Below are 26,596 nucleotides of genomic sequence, written 5' to 3'. Positions count from 1 at the left end.
TAATTATGTACATAGGACATTGAGATGGCCTTAATTCAAACTAGCATGACTTTTATCAGTGCCAATGCAATATGTATGATCCTCATTGTCCCTATTCCTATATACAGCATGATATGGACTTGAAGTACAGTGCACACACATAGGGATTGATATTCAATGTGGTTTAAATGGGCAGGAGAGGCTTCAGTATGACTGCTGCAGTATTCTCTGGTTAGTGCCAGGGTGGTCTGAAGGTAGAGATAGGGATAGAACAGAAAGATATGCAAGCACAGGAGATATTCAGTCCTAGCTTTATCCAATTTGATATATAGGTGCTGGCTCTAAATACCATCTGGCACCTGCATAACTTCTGGGTTTACAGCACTGCATATGTCTAGTAGCACTATAGAAATGATAAGTAGTAGTAATCTTTCAAAAACTGGAAATTCAGTGCCATTGACAAGATACAGACCAGTATTGAATGACTGATTAACTGCCATTAAGTTAAGGTCAACTCCTGGTGACCATAAATTGACTTTCTACAGAATGACCTGTTTTCTATTTGTGTGCAGAGCCTTTTAATGGAGCATTCATTGTTGTTGTGATTGTATTAATTCATATTATTTTTTTTTTTTTAATTCTCTATTCATTTTAAAACTTTCATCAAGTGTACAAAAATTGCAACACAATAACATAGATTTAACCACTTGTACATCTTATCATTATAACTTATAGTTGTAAATATAACCCTCCCTCTCCCATCCTGAAATCCCTTTAGTAATTTTTATTTTTCATATAATAGAAACCCTCCCCCCACCCCACCCTTATCTTACATATTAAATATAGAAATATTAGAAAAATGAATAAAGAATTATAAAAAAAAAAATTCATCTTATTGCTAGTCTTCCACAACCTCTTTTTCCTTTAGCCTTTCCTAGTTCATGATGGGCCTCAGAAAAGTAGCCCGCTTCTGATGATAGTATGACAAGATGAACGATTAAGTGGATTGTTTTCATTCACTTACTCACAAGTTACAACAGATGGTGAAAGTGGTCCGCGTTCATGTCTATGCACCTTTGGGCATGTCGGATCATGTTGGCTGAAACTGCTTGCACCTCTTCAATAGTGATGCTACAGATAGTGTATGTGATGTTTTCCTTGAGTTCATCCAGGATATGTGAAATGTTGGCGTACACTTTCTGCTTTAAATTACCCCACAGATAAAAATTGCATATGGACATGTTTAGGGAATATGGTGGCCATAACCCCTTGCGCACAGGGAGAACACCATCTTTCTGGCACCGTATTAGAGGTGGGCTACTTTTCCATGGCCAACCCTATATAATTACCTTTCCCAGAAACTTTGCCTTTTGAATAATATGGCCAGTCTAGTCAGTCTAGTCATGTAAGCTTCTAGTGAAAAATCAGATTTTATTTGGTTCCAGGACCCATCTGTTCGATTTCTTGGCTGCCCATGATATTCTAAACATACATCTCCAGCACCATAACTCAAATGCCTTAGTGCTCCGTCCTTCTTTATAATGGTCCAACTTTTGTATCTATACTGTGTAATTAAAAAATATCTTGTCTGTATGATTTGAATCTTTATTGGTAATGAAACAATGTACATAAGAATAGCCTTACTGGGTCAGACCAATATTCCATCAAGCCCAGTAGCCCGTTCTCACAGTGGCCAATCCAGGTCACTAGTACCTGGCCAAAACCCAAGGAGTAGCAATATGCCATGATACCAATACAAGGCAAGCAGTGGCTTTCCCCGTGTCTTTCTCAATAACAGACTATGAACTTTTCCTCCAGGAACTTGTCCAAACCTTTCTTAAAACCAGCTAAGCTATCTGCTCTTACCACATCCTCTGGCAATGTGTTCCAGAGCTTAACTATTCTCTGAATGAAAAAAAAAATTCCTCCTATTGGTTTTAAGAACACTTCCCTGTAACTTCATTGAGTGTCCCCTAATGTTTGTAATTTTTGACAGAGTGAAAAATCGATCCACTTGTACCCATTCTACTCCACTCAGGATTTTGTAGACTTCAATCATATCTCTTTTCCAAGCTGAAAAGCCCTAACTGTTTTAGTCTTTCCTCATACGAAAGGAGTTCCATCCCCTTTACCATGTTGGTCGTTCTTCTTTGAACCTTTTCTAGCGCCATTATATCTTTCTTGAAATAAGGAGACCAGAATTGAATGCAATACTCCAAATGAGGTCATACCATGGAACGATACAGGGGCATTATAACATTCTTAGTCTTGTTAACCATCCCTTTTTTAATAATTCCCAGCATCCTGTTTGCTTTTTTGGCCTCCGCCGCACATTGGACAGAAGGTTTCATTGTATTGTCTACAATGATACCCAGATCCTTTTCTTGGGCGCTAACCCCCAAGTTGGACCCTAGCATCCAGCAACTGTGATTCAGGCTATTCTTCCTAATGTGCATCACTTTGCATTTGTCCACATTAAATTTCGTCTGCCACTTGGACACCCAGTCTTCCAATTTCCTAAGGTTCGCCTGCAATTTTTCGCAATCCGCATGCATTTTAACAACTTTGAACAGTTTAGTGTTATCTGCAAATTTAATCACCTCCTCGTCGTTCCAATTTCCAGATCAGTTATAAATAAGTTAAATAGCACCGGTCACAGTCCCTGCAGCATGCCACTGTTTACTCTCCTCCATTAAGAAAAATGACCATTTAACCCTACCCTCTGTTTTCTATCCGATAACCAATTCCTAATCCACAACTGAACTTTGCCACCTATCCCATGACTCTTTAATTTTCTCAGAAGCCTCTCATGAGGAACTTTATCAAAAGCTTTCTGAAAATCTAGATACACTAGATCACCCAACTCACCTTTATCCACATGTTTATTCGCATCTTCAAAGAAGTCAAGCAAATTTGTGATGCAAGATCTCCCCCGGCTGTAATATAGGGCTAGATTCACTAAAGTCAGAGATCGTCGCTAAACCTGTTTAGCGATGATCGCTGCTAACCGACCCGATTCACTAAAAGGCCCACCATGTGATTTCCCCCTCAATCGCTCATTTTACGATCCGGCCACACAAATTAGTAAAACCCCATGCAAAATAGCCAAGCGATTATTCACTTACATTGCTTGGCTATTTAGCATTGGGTTTTATCGATCCTAAAACCCGATTGCTATAGACCTGTCAGTATTTGTGTTACTGACAGGTCTGCCTGGTTGTTGTTTTTTTTCATTTTTTTCAATGGCACAGATATTTTGCATGTATTTACACATGCAAAATATCTGCCCCATAAAAGAAAAATGAAACAAATCCCCCACCACTGCCAACAGCCCTCCCCAAATGACCCCTGAAATCACGTGCCCCCGCAACAAATGTGGTGACCTACCCTAAAACAAACGGCAGTAGAGATGAACACTCCCTCCTGCCCTGAAGGCACCCGCTCCCTTCGCCCCCCCAAAAAAATGGCAGGAGTGATGCCCACTTCTTCATAAAAGATGGAGGGGGGGTGGTCTTTCCTGGAAGGAGGGACTGAGCATCCTTCCTGCCTTCTTTTCAGGGGGAGAGGGTAAGGGGAAGGTCTTTCCTGGCACGAGGGAGTGGGCTTCCCTCCTGTCATCTTTTTGGGTCTGGGGGGGGGATGGGACGGTGGCTCAGGGTTGCTAGCATGGGGGGGGGCTTTTTTAATGGGACAGATGGTGCATGTTTAAGTCACACAGAACATCTGTTCCATTAAAAAAAGCAGTCCTGACAGCAGTGACAGGAGGCTGCTTCTCCTGTCACTACTTTATAGGGCTCTGCGCATTTGTCAATCGTTCACTGAGTGATTGAGTCGGTAGGTTTGCATGCAAATGATTTGCACCTCCATGGAAATCATTTGCATGCAAACTTGATATTGATTCAATCACTGTTGGAAAATCAGCCAGAGAATCGGCTAACAGTGATTGAGTCGCTATCTTTAGTGAATCTAGCCCTAAATGACTTAACAATCTTCTATAAACCCTTTGTTGCAATTCTCTCAGGTGCTATTCTGCTATGTTCCTCGACTACTGGAGCCTTTGTTGCTAATGATTGATCTTAAAAGGCAGAAACTGTTTCAATGTCAGTGTGCTCGCCATCAGTTCAGAAGTTCATTTTTTATCCTATTGTCATCATTTTTGTCTTTGGATTCAGTCACATTTATTTTGTTTCTTAACTTTATTAAGAAGGGATCTCTAAATCTTCTTCACTTTTAAGTTTTAGGATAGTGTCATTAGCAAGTCACAGTTTCACTTGTTAAGAACATAAGAGATGCCGCTGCTGGGTCAGACCAGTGGTCCATCGCACCCAGCAGTCCGCTCACGCGGCGGTCCTTTTGGTCAAAGACCAGTGCCCTAACTGATTCTAACCCTACCAGCATACATCCTTGTTCAGTAGGAACTTGTCTAACTTTGTCTTGAATCCCTAGAGGGTGTTATCCCCTATGACAGCCTCCGGGAGAGCGCTCCAGTTTTCCACCACTCTCTGGGTGAAGAAGAACTTCCTTACGTTTGTATAGAATCTATCCCCTTTCAACTTTAAAGAGTGCCCTCTCGTTCTCCCTACCTTGGAGAGGGTGAACAACCCGTCCTTATCTTCTAAGTCTATCCCCTTCAGTATCTTGAATGTTTCGATCATGTCCCTTCTCAATCTCCTCTGTTCGAGGGAGAAGAGGCCCAGTTTCTCTAATCTGTCACTGTACGGCAGCTCCTCCATTTTTATATTAGGTCTAGGAAAGGATGTTATCACATTTAGACATTCAGATTGCGACAGTGACCTCAATATGCTCTCAAAACACTCATTCTAGGAACATAGATCTGGGAATGTCTAGTTTACTTGAAAGTACTCTGTGTGGATGTTACAAAATCAATATTTAAACATTCTTGTCACATGAATGTCCATTTCAGCTTTTTGAGATATCCATATACTTTGAAAATAAATGCCTTAAAAGTCTATGTAACATGAAGCTACCTAGGTAATTTTACTTGGCTAATAAACCTCTGAAATGGATTCAATCATGTTACCATTATAACTTCCAGATTACCTGCATGATTCCAGATTAAGGCTTTGAAAATTTACCCCATACTGTATAACACTTGTAATGATGCCATAAATTGTCTTCCTAAAGGTGGCAGTATCAGTTTAAAAATAAACCAAGGAACCTTGCTGAAAATGTATTTTGTTTGTGATTCTGCAACATTTCATGTTCTGTGGCCAAAAGTATTGCAGAAAACAGACTTGTAGTTCATATAAATGTGGATATTTTGATTATATACATTATTATTGTACTTCGCTGAGAAATGTGGACTAAGGGGAACATAAGAATAGCCTTACTAGGTCAGACTAATAGTCCATCTAGCCCAGTAGCTCATCCTCACAATGGCTAATCCAGGTTACTAGTAAAAAGTAGTAACATTCCATGTTATTTATCCAGGGCAAGCAGTGGCTTCCCCCATGTCTATCTCAACAACAGACATATGGGTTTTTCCTCCAGAAAAATATCCAAACCTTTTTTAAAACCAGCTATGTTAACTGCTCTTACCATAACCTCTGGCAATGCGTTCCAGAGCTTAACTATTCTCTGAGTGAACAATTATTTCCTCCTATGGGTTTTAAAAATATTACTCTGTAACTTCATTGAGTGCCTAGTCTTTGTAATTTTTTTAAAAAAACTTTTAGCTTTTTTTTGGCGATGCACATTATCTCATACAGAGCAGAACATCCACAATCACAGTAATAACAGGAACGATATAACTAGAACAGGGATCTCAAAGTCCAGTGTTCTCCCCAGCGCTTTTCAGCCGGGCGCTCCGCCCAGCAAATTTAGTTGCCCGCCCAGCTGTCATCTGCTGAATCCTGCTGCCGCCACTGCTTAACGCGCAGCCTGAAGAGCCGCCGAAAGACTCCCGCCCGACTTAAAACCAAACCCAGCAAGCAACTCGAACCCGGCTTCCCTCCGAAACCGGAAGTTACGTCGGGGGGGGGGGGGGTGTAGGGAAGAGAAGCCGGCACGGACCATTAGAGCCCCGGAGCATGCGGGAGATAGGCCAGCCACAGAGGGAAGCTTACTTGCTCTTGCTTACTTCAGGCATTTCTCGCTGCCGGGTCCTGCCTACTTTCTGTTTCCGCGAAGGCAGGACCCGGCAACGAGAAAGGCCCGAAGTAAGCAAGAGCAGCAAATTGTAAGCTTCCCTCTGTCGCTGACCTTTGGGAGATAGGTCAGCGACGAAGGGAAACTTGCAACTTGCCTTTGTCTGTAGGAATCTGCCGGGTGTGTGAGACGGGGGGGGGGGGGAATGGGAGGAGAAAAGCTGCTGTACCCAATTAGAGGGGGAGGGGGAAGATAGATGCTGGTGCTTCTGCTGTACCCAATTGTGGGGGGGGGGTTAAGAGAAATGCTGCTGCTGCTGCTGTACCCAATAGGGGGAGGGGGAGGGGGAAGAGTCATGCTGCTGCACCCAATTAGGGGGGAGGGTGAAGAGAAATGCTGCTTCTGCTGTACCAAATTGGGGGGGAAGAGAAATGCTGATAATACTGCTGTACCCAATGGGGGAGGGGGAAGAGAAATGCTGCTGCACCCAATTGGGGAGAGAGAGGGAAGGAGGGAGAAGGAAGATCAGGAAAAGGAGGAAAGAGATGCAAAGACCATGGGAAGGAGGGAAAGAAGATACAATACCATGGAGTGGAAGAGAGAGATGTCAGGGCATATGGGGGGGGGGGAAGCAGGGCCAGATTAAAGGATAGGCCCAGTAGGCACAGGCCTAGGGCCCAAAATAGTCAGGGGGGCCCGCCAGTGCTGTGCTTTGGGGCCTTACCCTTGCTGGATTCGCTGGCAATAGCAACCTCATTATCATCCTGGATGCCCCCCCAACCCGATCTGACCCTCCTTTACTTCCTTCCCTCATCAGTGACGTGCCAGAGGGAATCATGGCAGGAGAAAGCCCTGAAGCAGCCTGCTTAGAGTAGAGCAGTGCTGTTTAGAGTCTTGTGATGGGAGGGAGGGAGAGAGAGGAGGGTCGTGGAGGGGGGGGGGAGAGTAGCAGTCTGCCCCGGGTGCTCGGCCTGGTGTCATGAACTTCTTTGGCTAGCAACAGCATTTACAATTCACTGCTGTTGTCAGCTTCAGGCCTTCCTTTCTGCCAGGTCCTGCCTACTTCTGTTTCCATGAAGGCAGGACCTGACAGAGAAGAAGGTCTGAAGCTGGCAACAGCAGTGAATTGTGAATGCTGCTGCCTGAAGAAGTTCATGACGCCAGGCCTTGGGTGACAGAAGGAGGAAAGGGAGCAGAGGAGGAGAGACTTGCTGCACCTAACTGGAGGGAGAAAGAAGATGAGGGAGGGAATGAAACGAGATGCCAGGGATTGGAGGGAAGGGAGGGAGGAAGAGATGCCAGGGCATGGAGGGAAGAAGGAAAGTATGCCAGATCAAGGGAAAAGGAAGGGGGAAAGGAAGGAGGAGATGTCAGAGCATGGAGGGGGAGGGAGAGATGGAAGAAAAGGAAAGGAGTGAGATGCCAGAGAATCAGGGAAGGGAAGATACCAGACTGTGGGGTGTGAAGGAAAGAAAGGAGAAGAGAGAGATGTCAGAGCATAGGGGACGGGGTGGTGACAGAGAGAAAAATGGAGAGGTGGCAGAGCAGAAATCAATCATGTACAAAGGAGAAGAGAAGGAGCACAGGATAGATAGTTTATTGAAGGAGCATAAAAAGAGGGAAGATGCCATATGGAACGGGGAGAGGGCAGACAGAAAGTGGATGGAAGGGGCTGATGCTGCATGGAAGACAGAGCGGACAGATGCTGGCTAGAAAGAAGAGTGAAGACAAGATGATTAAAGCAGAAATGACAAAAGGTCGAAAAATTTTTTTGTTGCTTTACGTAGAATCAAGTAGTATTGTATCTATTGATTAAAGTTTATAAATAGGAAATGGAAATAAGGCAGTATTTTGGGGACTAAACCCCTTTCCTCAGGTCAGAACAGGATACTATAACAGCAGAGGTGCCCAAATGGTCGAGCGCGATCTACCAGTAAATCGCAAAGGCAATGTGAGTCGATCGCGTTGCCTTGGCAATCTTTTTCTTCCTGCCTCCCTGAGCCAGGCCAGGCGTGTACAAGCACCGGACTCACAAGACTTCACCTCCGACGTCAATTCTGATGTCAGAGAGGAAGTTCTGGGCCAGCCAATCGCTGCCTGACTGGCCTGGAACTTCCTCTCTGACATTAGAATTGACATCAGAAGTGAAGTTTTGTGAGTCCGGCGCTTGTACATTCCTGGCCTGGCTCGAGAGAAATCGGCATGATGGCTTAGGGGGTAGGGAAAGAATCGGGGAAGTGGAGAAATTGGCGCAATGGCTTGGGGGGGGGGGGAGAGAGACAGAAAGAAAAAGGGAGGGGCAGAAAGAAAAAAATATTGGACTTATAGTCAGAAGAAGGAAGTGCAAACAGAGACAAATGAAATCACCAGACAAAAAGGTAGGAAAAATGATTTTATTTTCAGTTTAGTGATCAAAATGTGTCTGTTTTGAGAATTTATATCTGCTGTCTATATTTTGCACTATGGCCCCCTTATACTAAACCGCAATAGCGGTTTTTAGCGCAGGGAGCTTATGAGCATCGAGAGCAGCGCAGGGCATTCAGTGCATCCCCCTGCTCTAAAAACCGCTATTGCGATTTAGTAAAAAGGGAGGGGGTATATTTGTCTATTTTTGTATAGTTGTTCCTGAGGTGACATTGCATAGAATTGTCTGCCTTGACCACTTTGAAAACCCGCGGAATATAAATGATAATTAACATTTTCTCTGCGTACTGTGTGCTTTGTGTTTTTAAAAAAATTTTATTGTTGGTAGATCATTTTGACTTGGTCATTTTAAAAGTAGCTCGCAAGCCCAAAAAGTGTGGGCACCCCTGCTGTAGAGCCATTTCTTGTATGACTGGGCTATATTTATCTTTTTTTTTAGTTGTTTAAATTCATGCAGAAATAAATGGCTAGATTGAACCTAATGACTTCATTAACGCCTTTCCCTTTTTTAACCTCTATACCATTTGAAAGAGGGCAAATACTTCTTAAATTTAGTAAAAATATTCTGGCACAAGTGTCAAACCTTAAAAAAGGAAGTCATATTGAGCATTGGAAAATAATAATAATTAACTAATACAAATAGTACACATTTAGGGCTCCTTTTACTAAGTTACGATAGTGGTTTTAGCGTGCGCTTAGCACACGGAGGAATTGCCACATGTGCTAGATGCTAATGCCAGCATTCAGCTGGCGTTAGTTTTCCCACGTAGCGCAGGGGTTTGCGCGCACTAAAAATGCTAGCGCACCTTAGTAAAAGAGGGGGTTAATTTTCCCCACCACCTAATTTCCCCATCCCGCCCCACCCGGCTACTTTTTCATGCCACCCGTCTGGAAAAAATTTCTGGGGAGAACACTGAAGTCCCTCCTTGAGGGCCACAATCCAGTCGGGTTTTCAGGATTTCCCCAATGAATATGCATTGAAAGCAGTGCATGCATATAGATCTCATGCATATTCATTGGGGAAATCCTGAAAACCTGACTGGATTGTGGCCCTCAAGGAGGGACTTTGAGATCCCTGAACTAGAAAGTTCCATAAACAGAATTTCCAACATTATACAAAATACAGCCAAAAGCATGAGGTCCCCCCCAAGAACCTCACAATACCAAACCCCACAATCACTGTACAGTTTTTTTCCACTCATAACATTGCCATTTCCTAAAAAAGCTCCCTATCCTATGATGTTTTAAGGCCATCAGCCTATAAAAAGAGTGCCAATCATCCAATTTATTCAGCACTAATTGCATATCATGTGAAGCAGGTAGTTTCCAACTGGCAGCCAGCACAAGGTGAGCCGACGTTAGAAAAAGTTTGCCAAAGCGAACTTTCCCCTCATCCCAAGTATTAGCATAATGATGCAGGAATGCCAATCCAATTGAGGGCTCTAGAGCTTTATCGAGAATATAGGATAAAGTGTGAAATAGAGAGGTCCAAAACTCCCGAGCCATTCCACAGTCCCACTACATATATAGGTAGGTACCTGGAAGCCCATATCCCCAACAGCACTGACCATCTCCCTCTCCAGACAGCTTTGCCAACAAAACATGGTTGTAATACCAGCTTAACAAAGCTTTATACCCATTTTCCACATCACAGTGGCCAGGTCAAGCACAGCCGTATGCTTCCAAGTCATTTCCCAATCCTCAGGGGTAAATAACCTGACCCAGATCCACTTCCCAGGCAGTCATATATTTCAAGGACACATCAGACCTACTATTGAGGCAGGCATATATAGTAGAATTCATGCCTTTTCTCACCTCAGGGCCCAACAGCTTTATAACTTCAGTCCCCCCTCTCCCCCAAGAAGTTCTCTCAGGATCCCAGCTCTTAGTCTTTGTAATTTTTGATGGATTAAAAAAATCGATCCATTTGTACCCATTCTAGACCACTCTGGATTTTGTAGACTTCAATCATGCTGAAGAACCTTAACCTTTTTAGGCTTTCCTCATACGAAAGGAGATCCATTCCCTTAATCATCTTCGCTCTTTGAACCTTTTCTATTTCAGATAAATCTTTCTTGCGATAAGGCAACAAGAACTGAACGCAATACTCCAGGTTAAGTCGCACCATGGAGTGATACAGAGGCATTATAACATTCTTAGTCTTGTTAACCATCCCTTTTTTAAATAATTTCTAGCATCTTTTTTGCTTTTTTGGCTGCCGCAGCAGATTGAGCAGAAGGATTCATCATATTGTCTACAATGACACCCAGATTTTTTATTGGATGCTAACACCCAAGTTGGACCCTAGCATCTGGTAACTATAATTTGGATTATTCTTCCCAATGTGCATCAGCAGGGTTTAAAAAAGATTTGGATAATTTGCAAAAACATAAGTCCATAGGTCATTATTGAGATGGCTTGGGAAAATCCTAGGATAAGCAGTATAAAACCTATTTTATTACTTGCAATCTAGCTAGGTACTTGGGACCTGGGCTGGCCACTGTTGGAAACTAGATACTGGGCTCAATGGACCTTCGGTCTGCCCCAGTATGGCAATTCTTATGTTCTTAGTTAGCGCCAGCTTTAATTCCACCCTTTCAGTGCAATTCAGTTAACATATGCCAAATGTATTTTCTCAATTTTGAACTACTTTCTGATTTCTTTTTTTTTTCCCCCCATTTCCTATATCTGGCCCTAGGAAGGTAATTCTTTATCAGGACACCTGGTTTAAGAGAGGTCAACTGGCACCTACCTAGGCAATATTTTATAAAGACACTGGCATAAGCAGCATAACTTGTGCCTATTTTGCAGGTGCAGATACTCGAGCAGGTGTAAATGTTCATGACTGAATTTCAAATACGCACATAGAAACATGATGGCAGATAAAGGCCAAATGGCCCATCCAGTCTGCCCATCCGCAGTAACCATTATCTCTTCCTCTCTCTAAGAGATCCCACGTGCCTATCCCACACTTTCTTGAATTCAGAAACAGTCTTTGTCTCTACTATCTCTTCCGGGAAACTATTCCACACATCTACTACCCTTTCTGTAAAAAAGTATTTCCTTAGATTACTCCTGAGCCTATCACTAGCGAATGACAGGGGGTACAAATTTTTCCTCATCTCCGCAGGAACTCATTATTTCATCCTGCCCCAGAGAGTTATTTTCCTGTCCCTGCCCCATTCCTGCAAACTCTGTCCTCATCTGCACAAGCCTCAAATACTTTAAAATCATAAGTGTTCCAAGTGTTCCAGGCTTATGTGGTTAAGGCAGAGCTTGCAAGAAGGGGGCAGGGTCAAGGTCAGGAGCAGGGACAAAACTCGCGGGGATGGGACAGGGAAATTGAGATCCTGTGGGGACGGGGAAAAATTTGTCCCTGTGTTATTCTCTACCTATCACTTCTTATATTCATCCCAAGCCCTATCATTTCAGAGCTTCCTTTCAAATGAAAGAGATTCGACTAATGCACGTTTATGCCACATAGCTATTTAAATGTCTCTATCATATCTCTCCTCTCCCGCCTTTCCTCCAAAGTATACATATTGAGATCTTTAAGTTTGTCCCTATACGCCTTATGATGAAGACCACACACCATTTTTGTAGCCTTTCTCTAGAACAGGGGTGTCAAAGTCCCTCCTCGATGGTCACAATCCAGTCAGGTTTTCAGGATTTCCCCAATGAATATGCACGAGATCTATTAGCATACAATAAAAGCAGTGCATGCAAATACATCTCATGCATATTCATTGGGGAAATCCTGATAACCCGACTGGATTGCGGCCCTCGAAGAGGGACTTTGACACCCCTGCTCTAGAACAACTCCATCCTTTTAATATCTTTTTGAAGGTGCAATCTCCAGAATTGCACACAATATTCTAAATGAGGTCCCATTTTTCCTACTGGCCATACCTCTCCCTATGCACCCTAGCTTCCTTCTAGCTTTCACCGTCACCTTTTCAACCTGTTAGACCACCTTAAGATCATCACATACAATCACATCCAAGACCTGCTCTTCTGTCGTGCACATAAGTTCTCCCCCCCTTAAACTGTACCATTCCCTCAGGTTTTTGCATCCCAAATGCATGACCTTGCATTTCTTAGCATTAAATTTTAGCTGCCAAATTTCAGACCGTTTTTCAAGCTTCTCCAGGTCTTTCTTCATGTTATTCACACCATCCGGCGTGTCTACTCTATTGCAGATTTTGGTATCATCCGCAAAGAAGCAAATCTTACCCGACAGCCCTTCAGCAATATTGCTTATAAAAATGTTAAAAAGAACAGGCCCAAGAACAGAACCTTGAGGCACACCACTGGTAATCTCCCTTTCCTCAGAGTGATCTCTATTGACCATTACCCTCTGTCTCCTTCCACTCAACCAATTCCTGACCCAGCCCTTCACTTTGGGGCACATCCCAAGGGTACTCAGTTAACTTATTAAATGCTTGTGTGGAACTCTGTCAAAGGTTTTGCTAAAATCTAAATATACCACATCTAGCGTACTCCCTCTATCCAATTCTCTGGTCACCCAGTCAAAGAAATTGACTGTATTTGTCTCCTATTTTGTCTCCTAATCTGACAAGATCTACCTCTAGTGAATCCATGTTGCCTCCAGTCCTGTAAACCACCAGATTCCAGAAACTTCATTATTCTCTGTTTTAAAAGTGTTTCCATTAATTTGCTTACTATAGAAGTCAGATTTACTAGCCTGTAATTCCCTATTTCTTCCTTACTTCCACTTCTGTGGAGAGGAACCACATCCGCCCATCTCGTCCTCGCCATCAGGCTCTTTTAGCTTCTAGAATGAGACCTTAGTATTTTGCTTCTCTAGAAACTTCAACTTATTTTCCTATAAAACAGCCTCTTTGAACAGCTGGGGTATTTTTTGTATAAAGTAGTCCAGAATTGATCAGCCAGTGGACTACCTTCTACCACCTCCCCCAAAAAGGTTTATCAATTAAGGACCTTGGTGTGGCTTACTACTTCTTGTATTTTTTTTTTATTTATAAAAAAATATTTTAGAAACCTGCATTTTTTCATGAAAGTTACATCGGAAGGAGAGACTCGACTGGAAGAAGGACCCAGAGCAGCCCTGCATGCAATATTGCCTCATCTTCCCCAAAGCTTCTGTGAGGCTGGTAGGCCCGACCTGGAAGGTGCAAAGGGGCTGACCCAGGGGAGTCGCAAAAGGTTTTTTTTTTTTTTTTTTGCAGGTTTTGACCTGTGATCAGGAGCATGGGGGGGGGGGGGGGCTGTTGGATCTGTGATAGGGAGGGAAGGGGGCTGCTGGATTTGTGAGGGGGGGCTGCTGCTACTGCACTTGCAAAGAGGGGAGGGGGTTGCTTGGACTGCTGGACTGGCTGGAGCTGAAGGGAAGGGATAGAGTTACTGGATTTGGTCTAGGGATTGTGGTGGAAGGGCAAGAGGTGCTGAGACCATTTGGGTGGAGTGGAGCTAGAGGGAAGGGAAAGGTGCCAGACCCACACCTGGACACTGAAGGGAAGGGATAGAGGTGTTGGACCCAAGGGAAGGGGACTAGAGGGAAGGGAGAGAGGTGCAGGGCCTGCAGGGAGGAAGAGAGAGAAGGGAAGGGAAAGAGAAAACCTGAAGCTAGGGAATGAAGGAAGAGTGAATGAAATAATGAACATAGCAGAGGGAGGGAGGAAAGAGAGAGTATGAGAGACACATTGGTATAAGGGAGTAAGAGAGGGGAAAAGAAAGCACAGTTATTTATCGTAACAGGTGTTATCCAGGGACAGCAGGCAGATATTCTTGACTGATGGGTGACGGCACCGACGGAGCCCCGGTACGGACAATTTTAGAGTGATTGCACTCTAAGAACTTGGAAAGTTCTAGTAAGCAGCACCGCGCACGCGCGAGTGCCTTCCCGCCCGACAGAGGCGCGCGGTCCCCAGTTAGGATAAGCCATCTAAGAAGCCAACCCGGGGAGGTGGGTGGGACGCAAGAATATCTGCCTGCTGTCCCTGGATAACACCTGTTACGGTAAGTAACTGTGCTTTATCCCAGGACAAACAGGGAGCATATTCTTGACTGATGGGTGACCTCCAAGCTAACAAAAAGAGGGATGGAGGGAAGGTTGGCCATTAGGAAAACAAATTTTGCAAAACAGATTGGCAGAAGTGTCCATCCCTTCTGGAGAATGCATCCAGACAATAGTGAGATGTAAAAGTATGAACTGAGGACCAAGTAGCAGCCTTGCAGATTTCCTCAATAGGCGTGGAACGGAGGAAAGCTACAGATGCTGACATAGCTCTAACTCTATGGGCCGTGACAGAATCTTCCAGTGTCAGTCCGGTCTGAGCATAACAGAATGAAATGCACGCTGCAAGCCAATTAGACAACGTACGTTTAGAAACAGGACGTCCCAATTTATTCGGATCAAAGGACAGAAAGAGTTGGGGAGTTGATCTGTGGGGCTTAGTACGCTCTAAATAGTAAGCTAGAGCCCTCTTACAGTCCAAAGTATGTAGAGCCTATTCTCCAGAATGAGAGTGAGGTTTCGGAAAGAAGACAGGCAGAACAATGGATTGGTTGAGATGGAATTCAGAGACAACCTTAGGGAGAAACTTTGGATGTGTACGCAGAACCACCTTGTCATGATGAAAGATTGTAAAAGGTGGATCCGCAACTAGTGCATGTAGCTCACTAACCCTCCTGGCAGAGGTTAGAGCAATAAGGAAGACCACTTTCCACATGAGAAACTTGAAAGGAGTCGTAGCCAAAGGTTCAAACGGAGGCTTCATTAAGGCGGAGAGAACCACATTGAGATCCCAGACTACAGGGGGTGCTTTAAGAGGTGGTTTCACATTGAAAAGACCCCGCATGAACCTGGAAACCAAGGGATGAGCTGAAAGGAGTTTCCCATGAACTGGCTCATGAAAAGCAGCAATAGCACTGAGGTGGACTCTGATGGAAGTAGACTTGAGACCAGAGTCAGACAAAGAAAGAAGTTAATCCAACAAAGTCTCCACTGCAAGGGACGTAGGATTATGATGATGAAGAAGACACCAGGAAGAAAATCTTGTCCACTTCTGATGATAACATTGCAGAGTTGCAGGTTTCCTGGAGGCATCCAGAATAGAACGAACGGGCTGAGACAACAAAGTATCATTCGAAGTCAGCCCGAGAGATACCAAGCTGTCAGGTGCAGAGACTGTAGGTTGGGATGCAGAAGGGTCTCCTGATGCTGTGCAAGCAGAGAAGGAAACAATGGAAGAAGAATAGGCTCCCTGGAACTGAGTTGAAGTAGAAGGGAGAACCAATGTTGTCTGGGCCATCGTGGAGCGATGAGAATCATGGTGGCCTGTTCCCTCTTGAGCTTGAACAAGGTTCGTAACATGAGAGGTAGCGAATGGAAAGCATACAGGAACAGATTGGACCAATCCAGGAGAAATGCATCTGCTGTCAGACGGTGAGGAGAGGAGAGTCTGGAGCAGAAGAGGGGCAGCTGGTGATTGTGAGGAGCTGCAAAGAGGTCTATCTGAGGAGTGCCCCACTGAGTGAAGATAGACTGTAGAGTTAAAGGATCGAGAGTCCACTCGTGAGGCTGGAGAATTCTGCTGAGTTTGTCCGCCAAGGAATTCTGCTCTCCCTGAATGTAGATCGCCTTCAGGAAGAGTTGGTGATCTGTGGCCCAAGCCCAAATCTTCTGGGCTTCCTGGCACAAGAGGCGAGAGCCTGTCCCACCCTGCTTGTTGATGTAGTACATTGCAACTTGATTGTCTGTGCACAGCAGGAGGACTTGAGGAAAGAGAAGATGTTGGAAGGCCTTGAGGGCATAAAACATCGCTCTGAGTTCCAGGAAATTGATGTGATGTTTCATTTCCTGGACTGTCCAAAGACCTTGAGTTTAGAACTCGTTCAAATGAGCTCCCCAGGCATAAGGGGAGGTGTCGGTGGTGATGATAAGTTGATGAGGAGGTAGATGGAACAGAAGACCTCTGGAGAGATTTGAAGATATCAGCCACCATTGCAGAGACTGACGAAGAGACGATGTCACAGATATGTGTCGTGAGCAGGGATCCGTCGCTTGGGACCACTGAAAAGCTAGGGTCCATTGAGGAGTGCGCAGGTGAAGACGTGCGAAGGGTGTGACATGAACTGTGGAGGCCATGTGACCCAAGAGTATCATCATTTGCTTGGCAGAGATGGAACGTTGAGGAAGTACCTGCTGACATAGAGACTGAAGAGTTTGAAGACGGTTGGACGGCAGGAACGCTCTCATGAGGACTGTGTCCAGCACCGCTCCAATGAACTGAAGTCTCTGAGTAGGGATGAAATGAGATTTGGGTAGATTGATCTCGAACCCCAGAAGTCGTAGAAACAGGATGGTTTGGTTGGTGGCCAGAAGTACTGTCTGAGATGAATTGGCCTTGATTAACCAATCTTCCAGGTAAGGAAAGACTTGAAGGTAGTGAGAACGTAGAAAGGCAGCCACCACAATCAGACATTTGGTGAATACTCTTGGAGAGGAGGCAAGACCGAAGGGCAGCACCTTGTATTGGTAATGACAATGATGGATCATGAAGCGGAGGTACTGTCTGGAGGCCAGATTGACCGGTATGTGAGTATATGCCTCTTTGAGATCGAGGGAGCATAGCCAGTCGCCCTGATTGAGAAGAGGGTAAAGAGTGGCCAGAGAAAGCATTCTGAATTTCTCTTTGACCAAGCATTTGTTGAGATCGCGAAGATCTAGGATGGGTCTGAGATCTCCTGTTTTTTTGGGGACTAGAAAATAACGAGAGTAGAATCCCTGTCCCTGCTGATCTAGAGGAACCTCCTCTATGGCGTTCAGAAGGAGGAGGGATTGAACCTCTTGAAGAAGGAGGGAAGACTGAGGAGTGTTCAAAGCAGACTCTTTTGGCAGACCTTGGGCAGGAAGAGTCTGAAAGTTGAGAGAGTAGCCGTGGCAGATGATGTTGAGGACCCACTGATCCGAGGTGATGGTTTCCCAACGGCTTATGAAATGAGTAAGACGTCCTCCTATTGGCAGCAGAAGATGGGTAGATGGTGGGATACTGGCTATGTCCTGGAGAATCAAGTCAAAAGGGTTGTGAGGATTTCTGTGGAGGAGGCGGCTTCACTTGTTGTTGCTGCTGAGCTGGTCTAGTGTTTTGCCTCTGTTGTTGCCTCTGACGCCTGGGTTGTTGAGGGGCCGGTGGCAGAGGACGAGCCACAAATCGACGTTGGTAGGCCAATTGCTGGCGAAAGGGCCTGGTGGGTGGGGTCTTCTTTTTTGTTTTGAGGAGAGTATCCCACCTAGTCTCATGAGCTGAGAGCTTTTGGGTAGTGGAGTCCATGGATTCTCCAAACAGCTCATCCCCCAGGCAAGGTGCATTAGCCAGTCGATCTTGATGATTGACATCAAGTTCTGAAACTCTGAGCCAAGCCAGTCGACGCATGGCCACTGACATAGCCGTGGCCCGAGAGGTCAGCTCAAAGGTGTCATAGATCGACCTGACCATGAACTTACGAAGTTGTAAGAGCGATGAAGAAGTTTGGCGAAAGGCAGATCTTTTTCGGTCAAGGAGGTACTTTTCAAAAGTGGACAAATTCTGAATGAGATGCTTAAGGTAGAATGAGAAATGGAAAGCATAATTCCCTGATCTATTAGCCAGTATCGCATTCTGATATAACCTTTTGCCAAACTTATCCATGGCCTTACCTTCTCTGCCAGGAGGGACAGAGGCGTACACACTAGCTCCCGTGGATTTCTTTAAAGTGGATTCCACCAAAAGAGATTCATGAGGGAGTTGTGGTTTGTCAAAGCCCGGAATAGGTATGACCTTATATAAGGAGTCCAGTTTGCGGGGAGCTCCTGGGATGGTCAAAGGTGTCTCTAGATTTTTGTAGAAAGTCTCTCGTAGTATATCATGGAGAGGCAATTTTAGAAATTCCCTTGGAGGCTGGTCAAAATCCAGTGCATCGAGAAATGCTTTGGATTTTTTGGATTCAACCTCCAAGGGAATAGAGAGGGAGTCACACATCTCTTTAAGAAAAGAGGTGAAAGAGGTTGCATCAGGCTTAGAGGATGGATCTAAAAGAGAAGGATCCTCGTCCCCCGATGAACACTCACCCTCAGAGAGAAGAGGCTCCTCTGAGTCACCCCACAGATCAGGGTCCCTTACTTGAAAGCTGCGGTCCCGGGACTCCGGTATGGAGGGTTCTAGGTGTCGAGTTTTGCGAATCGATTTACCAGACCTCTGGGAAACGGTACCGGGAGATGTGATAGGCTGTGTCGGTGCTGAAGTTTGCACAGCCTGGTGTAAGGACCTGGGTTCCGGCGCTAAGATTGGCATGGATACTGATGAAGCCAAATGCACCGGTACCGACAGAGTGGATGCCGATAAAAGAGGATGTTCCATCGCCGGTACTGGTGTCTCAGACCGGACCGGGACTGGAAGGCTCGGTTGCAAAAGAGCAGGAAGGAGCTGCTGTAATTGCTCCTTGAGCTGAGCCTGCAGGACGGCGGCAATTCGCTCGTCCAGGGAAGGCACCGGAACCGCTTTTTTCTTCTGCGGTACCTTCGGTGCCGCTCTACACTCCGAAGAGGAACCCGAGGTCGAGGGGCTCACCTCAATCGGAGCGGAGCGCTTCCGCGGGCGCCTCGAGGTCGGCAGGACTGGGCTCGCTGCTACTGAGACCGGAGGACGCTCCAGCGGGGAAGGCTTCTTAGCCGGCTTACCTGAGAGATGCGACGCTGGCGCGGTGTCGATGAGGTAGGTGCCGACTGCGTCGGTGCCGAAGTCGGAGCCGGTGCCGCCGAATCCGACATATCGGTACCAAATAATAACTGCTGCTGGATCTGTCGGTTTTTTAAGGTTCTCTTTTTGAGAGTGGCACAGTGGGTGCAGGTGGACGCTCGATGGTCAGGACCCAGGCACTGTAAACACCAGTTGTGCGGGTCAGTGAGAGAAATGGGCCTCGCGCACCGTTGGCACTTCTTAAATCCGGGTTGGGGGGGCATGAACGTAAAGACGGCTTCTGCCAAATCGAAGGCCAAGGCCTCGATGGTGGCAGCAGGCCCCGCCGGGGCAAACCCGAAAAAAGAAGAAAAAAAGAAAATTCTTTTTTTTTTTTTTTTTTTAAAGAAAATAAGAAAAAGAAAAAAAAAAGGGAAATATCAATTTCCAAAACGGTTTACGCGAGCGAAAAGAGAAAAAGGTTTCAACAGCCGTTGAAAATGCGTCTTCTTAGCTCCGCGGAAACTAAGAAACTGGGGACCGCGCGCCTCTGTCGGGCGGGAAGGCACTCGCGCGTGCGGCCTACTAGAACTTTCCAAGTTCTTAGAGTGCAATCACTCTAAAATTGTCCGTACCGGGGCTCCGTCGGTTCCGTCACCCATCAGTCAAGAATATGCTGCCTGCTTGTCCTGGGATAATGTTGGGTATGGATGGGAGCATAGGAACAGGGACAAAAAGGGGAATGCTGCATCGGGGTGGTATATGGAGAAAGGGGTAATACTAGACATGGGAGGGTATATGGACACAGAGAAAAGATGGCTAGACATGGGGGAGAATATGAACTAAAAGGAAGACACTGGACAGGGTGAGCATAGGGATATAGAGGAATGATACTATATACGTGGAGGGGATATACTAGAAAGGGATGTATAGGAGACGTAAAAAGGGGGATGCTGAATATGGGAAACAATACATACATAGAGATGGAAAATGGATGGTGAGCATGGAGAGAGGAGACATGTCAAATGGTCAGGAGACCCTGGCAAGTGAGTTAAGAGAAGACAAAAGAAAACAGAGACCAGCGCTTGAGACCAACATGATTTGAAGAATAAAACGAGACAACAAAAGGTAGAAAAAAATAATGTTATTTTCTATTTTGTGATTAGAATATATCGGATTTGAAATATGTTTCTTGCAAGAGCTGGTGTTACACATAACTGGGGACCGCAAAGCCCAGGCCACGACCGTGCTTCTTTAGCTTCCAGCTGGCTTAGGGCTCCTCTGACCAGGGAGCAGTTGCCCTAGTTGCACTCCCCTAACACTATCCCTGTCATGTGAGATTGCAGTATTCTGTTAGAATAATTTTTCTGTTTAGCATTCTGTAGTAATTTGGCTTATTAAGTTTTCTCACTAGTGGAGGGAATATTTGTGAAGGGGAGGGGAGACAGATTTTATTGATCCTTGCTCTATATTATTTGTGTTTATAAAATGACAATTGTACAGAATATTGTTTCTTTTTATATTTTAATAAAATAAGTTAAATATAAAATCATAACTATTCGATGCTTGTGTGGATGGGATCAGTTTGCAGGGACGGGGACCCAGCTCGTGGGGATGGGGACCAAGCTCGCGGGAACAGGGACCGAGCTTAGGGACCAGGCAGAGATGGGGCCAAATGTTTCCATCATGTCATTTTCTAGAGGAGACCCCTGATTCTTAAGTTCCTGGCACAGGATGTACACCCCGTCACAATGATACACATTCGTCAGATGTACAAAAAAGTTATCTTCATGCAGCTGACTACTCTGCCACTACCACTTAATTTTCTAAATCTGCAGTTTATAATCAAATTGACCAACATACCACAGAAAGCAAATCCTTTCTGTGAAGTGGCAGTTATAATGGAACTGTTCCATTTATTGAAAAAGGAAACAGGATTCATGTCTTCAAAATTAGCCACTTCCCGCTCACAATGAATAATGAAATTGACCTTAATCATTGGGCCATGTGATTTTCTCACAAGCTAGTTCTCAACTGATAAAACTCAATCTGGCACCCTTAACCTGCCGATAATCAATCTACTGTGTGACCAGGGTAAGGACACAAATTCACACAGAATTATTATACACAAATTGACCATATGGCCTTGAAGAAATAACATCCAAATTATGCTCTGTAACATGAGTGGGGGATACCACCAGCTGAACAAACCCCAGTGAAGCTACTGCAGAGAGATCCAGAATGACAAGACATTAAATAAAGTTAGGAGACAAAATAAAACAAGGAACAACATAAAATTTTCCTGATGCACATCCATACTATCTATGTGCTTTAAAGGATTGTAAAAACAAACAAACACACATACATGGTCAATCAGTTGTATAATTTCATTCTCCTCGATTTCTTCAGTATTTGTCAAACGATGGATAATAGTTGTAATATCATCTTCATCTATATAATCATTTTCATTAAAATCTGTTTGAAAGATACAGAAATCAATGAGAGGAATGCTGTTTATTTTTTTATCTGACAAACAGGTCAAGGAGATAAACAGAGTAAAATTTGGTATCTATTGCATTTACTACAATATTTCATATCTCATTTGGTTCTTTTCATTCTTCTAATAAGACAGTGTGAATTGGTGACAAAGACAAAGGGCTTCATTCTTCAAATATTTGAAGACAAAGAATTGAGTAAATATGTGGCGCTTTATGCACTACACAATTTTTCTTTCACACTGCCATTGTTCTGCCACTAGAATATTTGCACACTGTATTGTGTGTATTATAGTTCAGCATGTGACTATATTTACTTTCTGCTTAGTGTGTAATCTCTTCTCCAAGTGGTTATTCCTTTGTATGTGACCTCCTGCAACTCCAGGATTGCGGGTTGGAATTGAACACGTGGAGGGGCATAATAACAAAAACATCTAAGTCCCCTTTTGGCCTAAGGCCCTAAACGTTGAAAGTAGAAGCAGGGAAAATGTCCATTAAAAAAAAAAAAAAAATCCATAAGGAGGTGTTTTTTTTTTTTTTTTAATTCTTTATTCATTTTTAAAACTTTCATCAAGTGTACAACGTATCATAATAAACACAATTAATCAGAGCACTTGCATATCTTATCATTATAATCTAAACATACAAATGTAACCCTCTCCCCACCCTCTCTCAAATCTCTTCATTCATAATAAGAAACCTATATTTGTATCCCTCCCCCCTCCCATTACTATTTGTTGTATGACTAATAGAAAAATGGCATTTAATCATGACAAAAAGACGTTAATGGCTCCCAAATTTTAATAAAATTATTATAATTTCCATTTTGTATCGCTGTTGATCTTTCCATTCTATATATGTGGCATAATGAATTCCACCAAAAAGGAAGGTTTTTTTTTTTATAATGGCCTGCCTCTACATTCAGCTGTTTAAATGCCCAGACCACCACTATGTCTACACTTACCACATATAATGAACTTCAAAAAAGCCTAAGTCCCAAACGCCCAACACAAGAGCTTTTAGGCGAAGGAGGAGCCAGTCCTTCGCCTAAAAGCTGGATTCTGTAACTGATGTCTATCAAAAAGAACACCGGTTACAGAATCCACTCCCCACTCCCAGGATGGCGGTAGGACAGATGGTTCATCTCCCCTGCCGCGATAATGATCCCGAAGTGCCGTCAACCGCAGCACTTCGGATCACTATCATGGCAGGAGAGATAGCCAATCTCTCCTGCCGCGATCCATCACCCCCGACATGACCGGGGCAGGAGGGAGCCCAAGATCTCCTGCCCGAAGAACTGCCACCCTCCCCTACACGACCGGGGCAGGAGGAAGCCCAAGCCCTCTTGCCCAAAGAACCGCCACCCTCCCTGACACGATCTTGGCAGGAGGGAGCCCAACCCAGCCCATGTGCCTAAGGCCCCGCGGGGTTTGAGGTGCTTTGGCTAATCAGGCCCTAAGGCCCGCCATTCGACGGATGGTGGGCCTGCCGGTGGGCTTGGTTTTTAGGTACGGGGGGTGTCGAGGGTGGGGGGTGGTGTCGAGGGGTTGGCAGGGAGTTGCGGGTTTGGCGGGGGGCCGATCGGGAGTGAGTTCCATGTTTGAGGGGCTGTGACATAAAAAAATGAATTGCCGCCATGTTAGCGAAATTTGCCCTATCAACAAGTAGACTTTGACCCAGCGTCCTTCAGCATCCTTAGATTGTGACAGTAACTTGATGTCTGTTCTGGCTCGTATTAATATAGCTGTACCATTCTTTTTTTGCACAGCTGGAGATGCAATGACAGGTGTGAACCATTTAGTTTTCAATTTAGAGGATTCGAGAGCATTGAGATGGGTTTTTTGAAAACACACGATGTCAGGGGATTTCTTTGTTATGTAGTCCAGTACTTTTTTCCATTTTATAGGGTTATGAAATCCCTTGACATTTAATGAAACTATTTTTAGCATCAGTAAATCATGTGGCTCATTTTCAGAAGAGGACACTGTTGCTTGGAGTACTGGTACGCAGTGGCGTACCTAACATATGTGACACCCGGGGCCCATCATTTTTTGGCACCCCCCCCACCATCTATATGAAAAACATGATTTTTAGTAACAAGCCACAAGTCACACATGAATACCTAGGAAAAGGCAGCATCTTACATATTGCAGTGAGCAGTACAACATCAATACACCCATTGTAAAACTAAACAAGCCAGACTAGTACAGATCAATCCTAACAGAAAACCATGTTTTTCGAACACACAGAATACAGAAAACACCTAAGCCTAGTATGAAATATGTCATCACAAACTAACCCCTCCCCCTTTTACAAAACTGTAGTGTGGATTTTAGCCACGGTGGTAACAGCTCTGACACTCATAGAATTCTGAGCATCAGAGCTGCTACCACCATGGCTGGCACTAAAAAACACTCTACAGTTTTGTAAAAGGGGGGATAAAATAGAAATACATAGACAAAGGTTAAATTGAACCAGCAAGAAGCTGGACTCTGCATAAAATGCAACACCACAAAAACAGTGACATATGTCTCCTAAAGCAATAAATAAATAGAAAATTTTTGTTCTACCTTTGTCTTCTCTGGTTTCTGCTTTCCTCATCTTCTTGTTACTGTCTTCCTTCCATCCACTGTCTGCCATCTCTCTGCCCCTATATGGCATCTTCTCTCCTTCTATGCCCTTTCCAGAAACTGTATGCCTCCCCCTTCCATCTCTCCTTTCACCCCCATTGGTCTAGCATCTCTCTCCTCTCCTTCCCTCTCCCACATCTCTCTTCTGCAATCCCTTTCTTCCCTCATTTTCCTTTTCAATTTATTTTCTGCATCCATCTAGATTACGTTCTTACTACCCTCTCATCAATTTCCTTTTTTACTGTTTTCCTACAGCTCGCCACCTCTTTCCCTCACCCCCTCCAGCATTTCCCTAACTCAATCCTTTTCCCCCATCATCTGCCCTCTTCTCTCTCCCCACTTCCATCATCTGCCCCTTCTCCCTACTTCCATCATCTGCCTTCTTCTCTCTCCCCTTTCTCCCCACTTCCATCATCTGCCCCCTTCTCTCAATCTCTCCATCCACCACAGGCCCATCTTTCTCCCTTCCTCATCTCTCCGATTTTGGCAACAAGATCTGCAACCCCCCGCCCCCCCCGTGATGACACTGAAGATCGGCAACGGGCCTCCTTCTACCCCTGGCATCAACAGAATTTCAGATCGGCAATGTGGTGCTCAGTCAAAAGCGGAAAAAGGAAGCTGAGTCAGAGGGAAGCTTTTGACATGAGCATTAGGGAATAACACAGGGAAAAAATCTGTCCCTGTCACTGCACCGTCCCCTTCACCGCCCCGCCACCGCCATTCCATTCACAGCCCCATCACCGTCCCCTTAGCACCCATACAAGCCTCAGTACTGCAATATTTAGCTTATTCCTTCCTTATAAATCTAAGTTCTGGCTGCTGAACTGGAGAAAGAGATGTTCAACTGGCAGGGCTTTGTTTATAAATTTTTATCTACACAACTAATATACTACTTTATCCTGAAGCAAAAAAAAAAAAAAAAATAGAATTTTTTTTTCTACCTTTGTTGCCTGGTTTCTGCTTTCCTCATATTCTCATTCAATTCCTTCCATCCACTGTCTCTCTTCTCTCTGCGTCTTCCATTTGCTCTGTTACTGTGCCTCTCCCTTTTTCCCCCCTTCCAAATTGGTCTGACACCCATCTTCTTCCCTCTGCTTCCCCCATAGTCTGGCATCTCTGTCTTCTTCTCTGCCAACGTCTTCCCCCCACTCTTCCCCATTTCCCTTCAGCATCTTCTCCCCACTCTCTCTTCCCCATTTCCCTTCAGCGTCTTTTCCCCAGTCTCTCTTCCCCATTTCCCTTCAGCATCTTCTCCCCCCATCTTCCCCATATCCTGTCAGCGTCTTTCTCCCCCCTCTGTCTTCCCCATGTCCTTTCAGTGTCCTTCTCCCCCCCTGTCTTCCCCATGTCCTGTCAGCGTCCTTCTCCCCCTCTGTCTTCCCCATGTGCTTTCAGCGTCCTTCTCCCCCTCTGTTTTCCCCATGTCCTTTCAGCGACCTTCTCTCCCCGTCTTCCCAATGTCCTTTCAGCGTCCTTCACCCCCTGTCTTCCCCATGTGCTTTCAGCATCCTTCTTCCCCCTCTGTTTTACCCATTTCCCTTAAGCATCTTTTCCTCTCCACTCCACCTTTCCTTCCTTTCTCCCTCACTGCCCCTTATCTTCGTGGCGCTTCCCCCTTCTCGCACGACCAACAACAGGCCTGGTCCGACAAACCTCCCTGCCCGGTGGCCGTGAGTATAAATTACCTTCTTACAGCAGCCGAGCGTTGTAGTTGCATATGGCTGCCAGTTGCATCAGAGAAGACCTTTAAGGCAGCCACACGCAGCTTCAATGCTCCAGCTGCTGTAAGAAGGTAATTTAGACTCACGTTCACAGGGCAGGGAGGTTTGTCGGACCGGGCCTGTGGTCGGTCGGTTGGTCGGGTGGGCAAGCGCCACAAAGGTAAGGGGCAGGGAGGGAGAAAGGGAGCTGTTTCAACACCATTCACCGCTGAATTTTCCAGACCTGGCCTGCTGTGCACCCCTCCCTAAGGCTGCACCCGGGGCAGACCGCACCCCCGCCCCCCTCCTTGGTACGCCACTGCTGATACGTACATGTAACTGCTTGAAGACAGAAGAAGATAGGATTACTATTGAGCAAGGTTGAAAAAGTCATGACATCCAGGTGACCTACACTACTAATCAGCTGCAACTGTAGCTGGTAGAAAAACCCCATAGGTAGAAAGTGTGAGAGTGCTGCCCAATCGCTGCACTGGCAAAAAATAAAGAATTGATTAGATAGCAATCCATCAGTGGGAAATCAATAAATATAATTAGTTGGG

The 26,596-nt window shown here is 45.0% G+C and overlaps 1 protein-coding gene across 4 annotated transcripts in view; it reads right to left on the bottom strand.

Annotated features, from left to right (window-relative positions):
- CIB4 (calcium and integrin binding family member 4) overlaps positions 1 to 26,596 on the bottom strand; it is a 95,748-nt gene that overhangs the window by 10,627 nt on the left and 58,525 nt on the right. For all 4 annotated transcript variants that reach the window (XM_033939528.1, XM_033939526.1, XM_033939527.1 and 1 more), the window contains one exon: positions 21,577 to 21,686. In XM_033939528.1, the coding sequence (XP_033795419.1) occupies positions 21,577 to 21,686 (110 nt within the window). The remainder of the gene's footprint in view (positions 1 to 21,576; positions 21,687 to 26,596) is intronic.

The sequence above is a fragment of the Geotrypetes seraphini genome, chromosome 3 (assembly GCF_902459505.1).
Source record: "Geotrypetes seraphini chromosome 3, aGeoSer1.1, whole genome shotgun sequence".
Taxonomy (NCBI): domain Eukaryota; kingdom Metazoa; phylum Chordata; class Amphibia; order Gymnophiona; family Dermophiidae; genus Geotrypetes; species Geotrypetes seraphini.
Note: the sequence above shows the minus strand (reverse complement) of the source record. Positions and strands in the feature narration are given on the sequence as shown.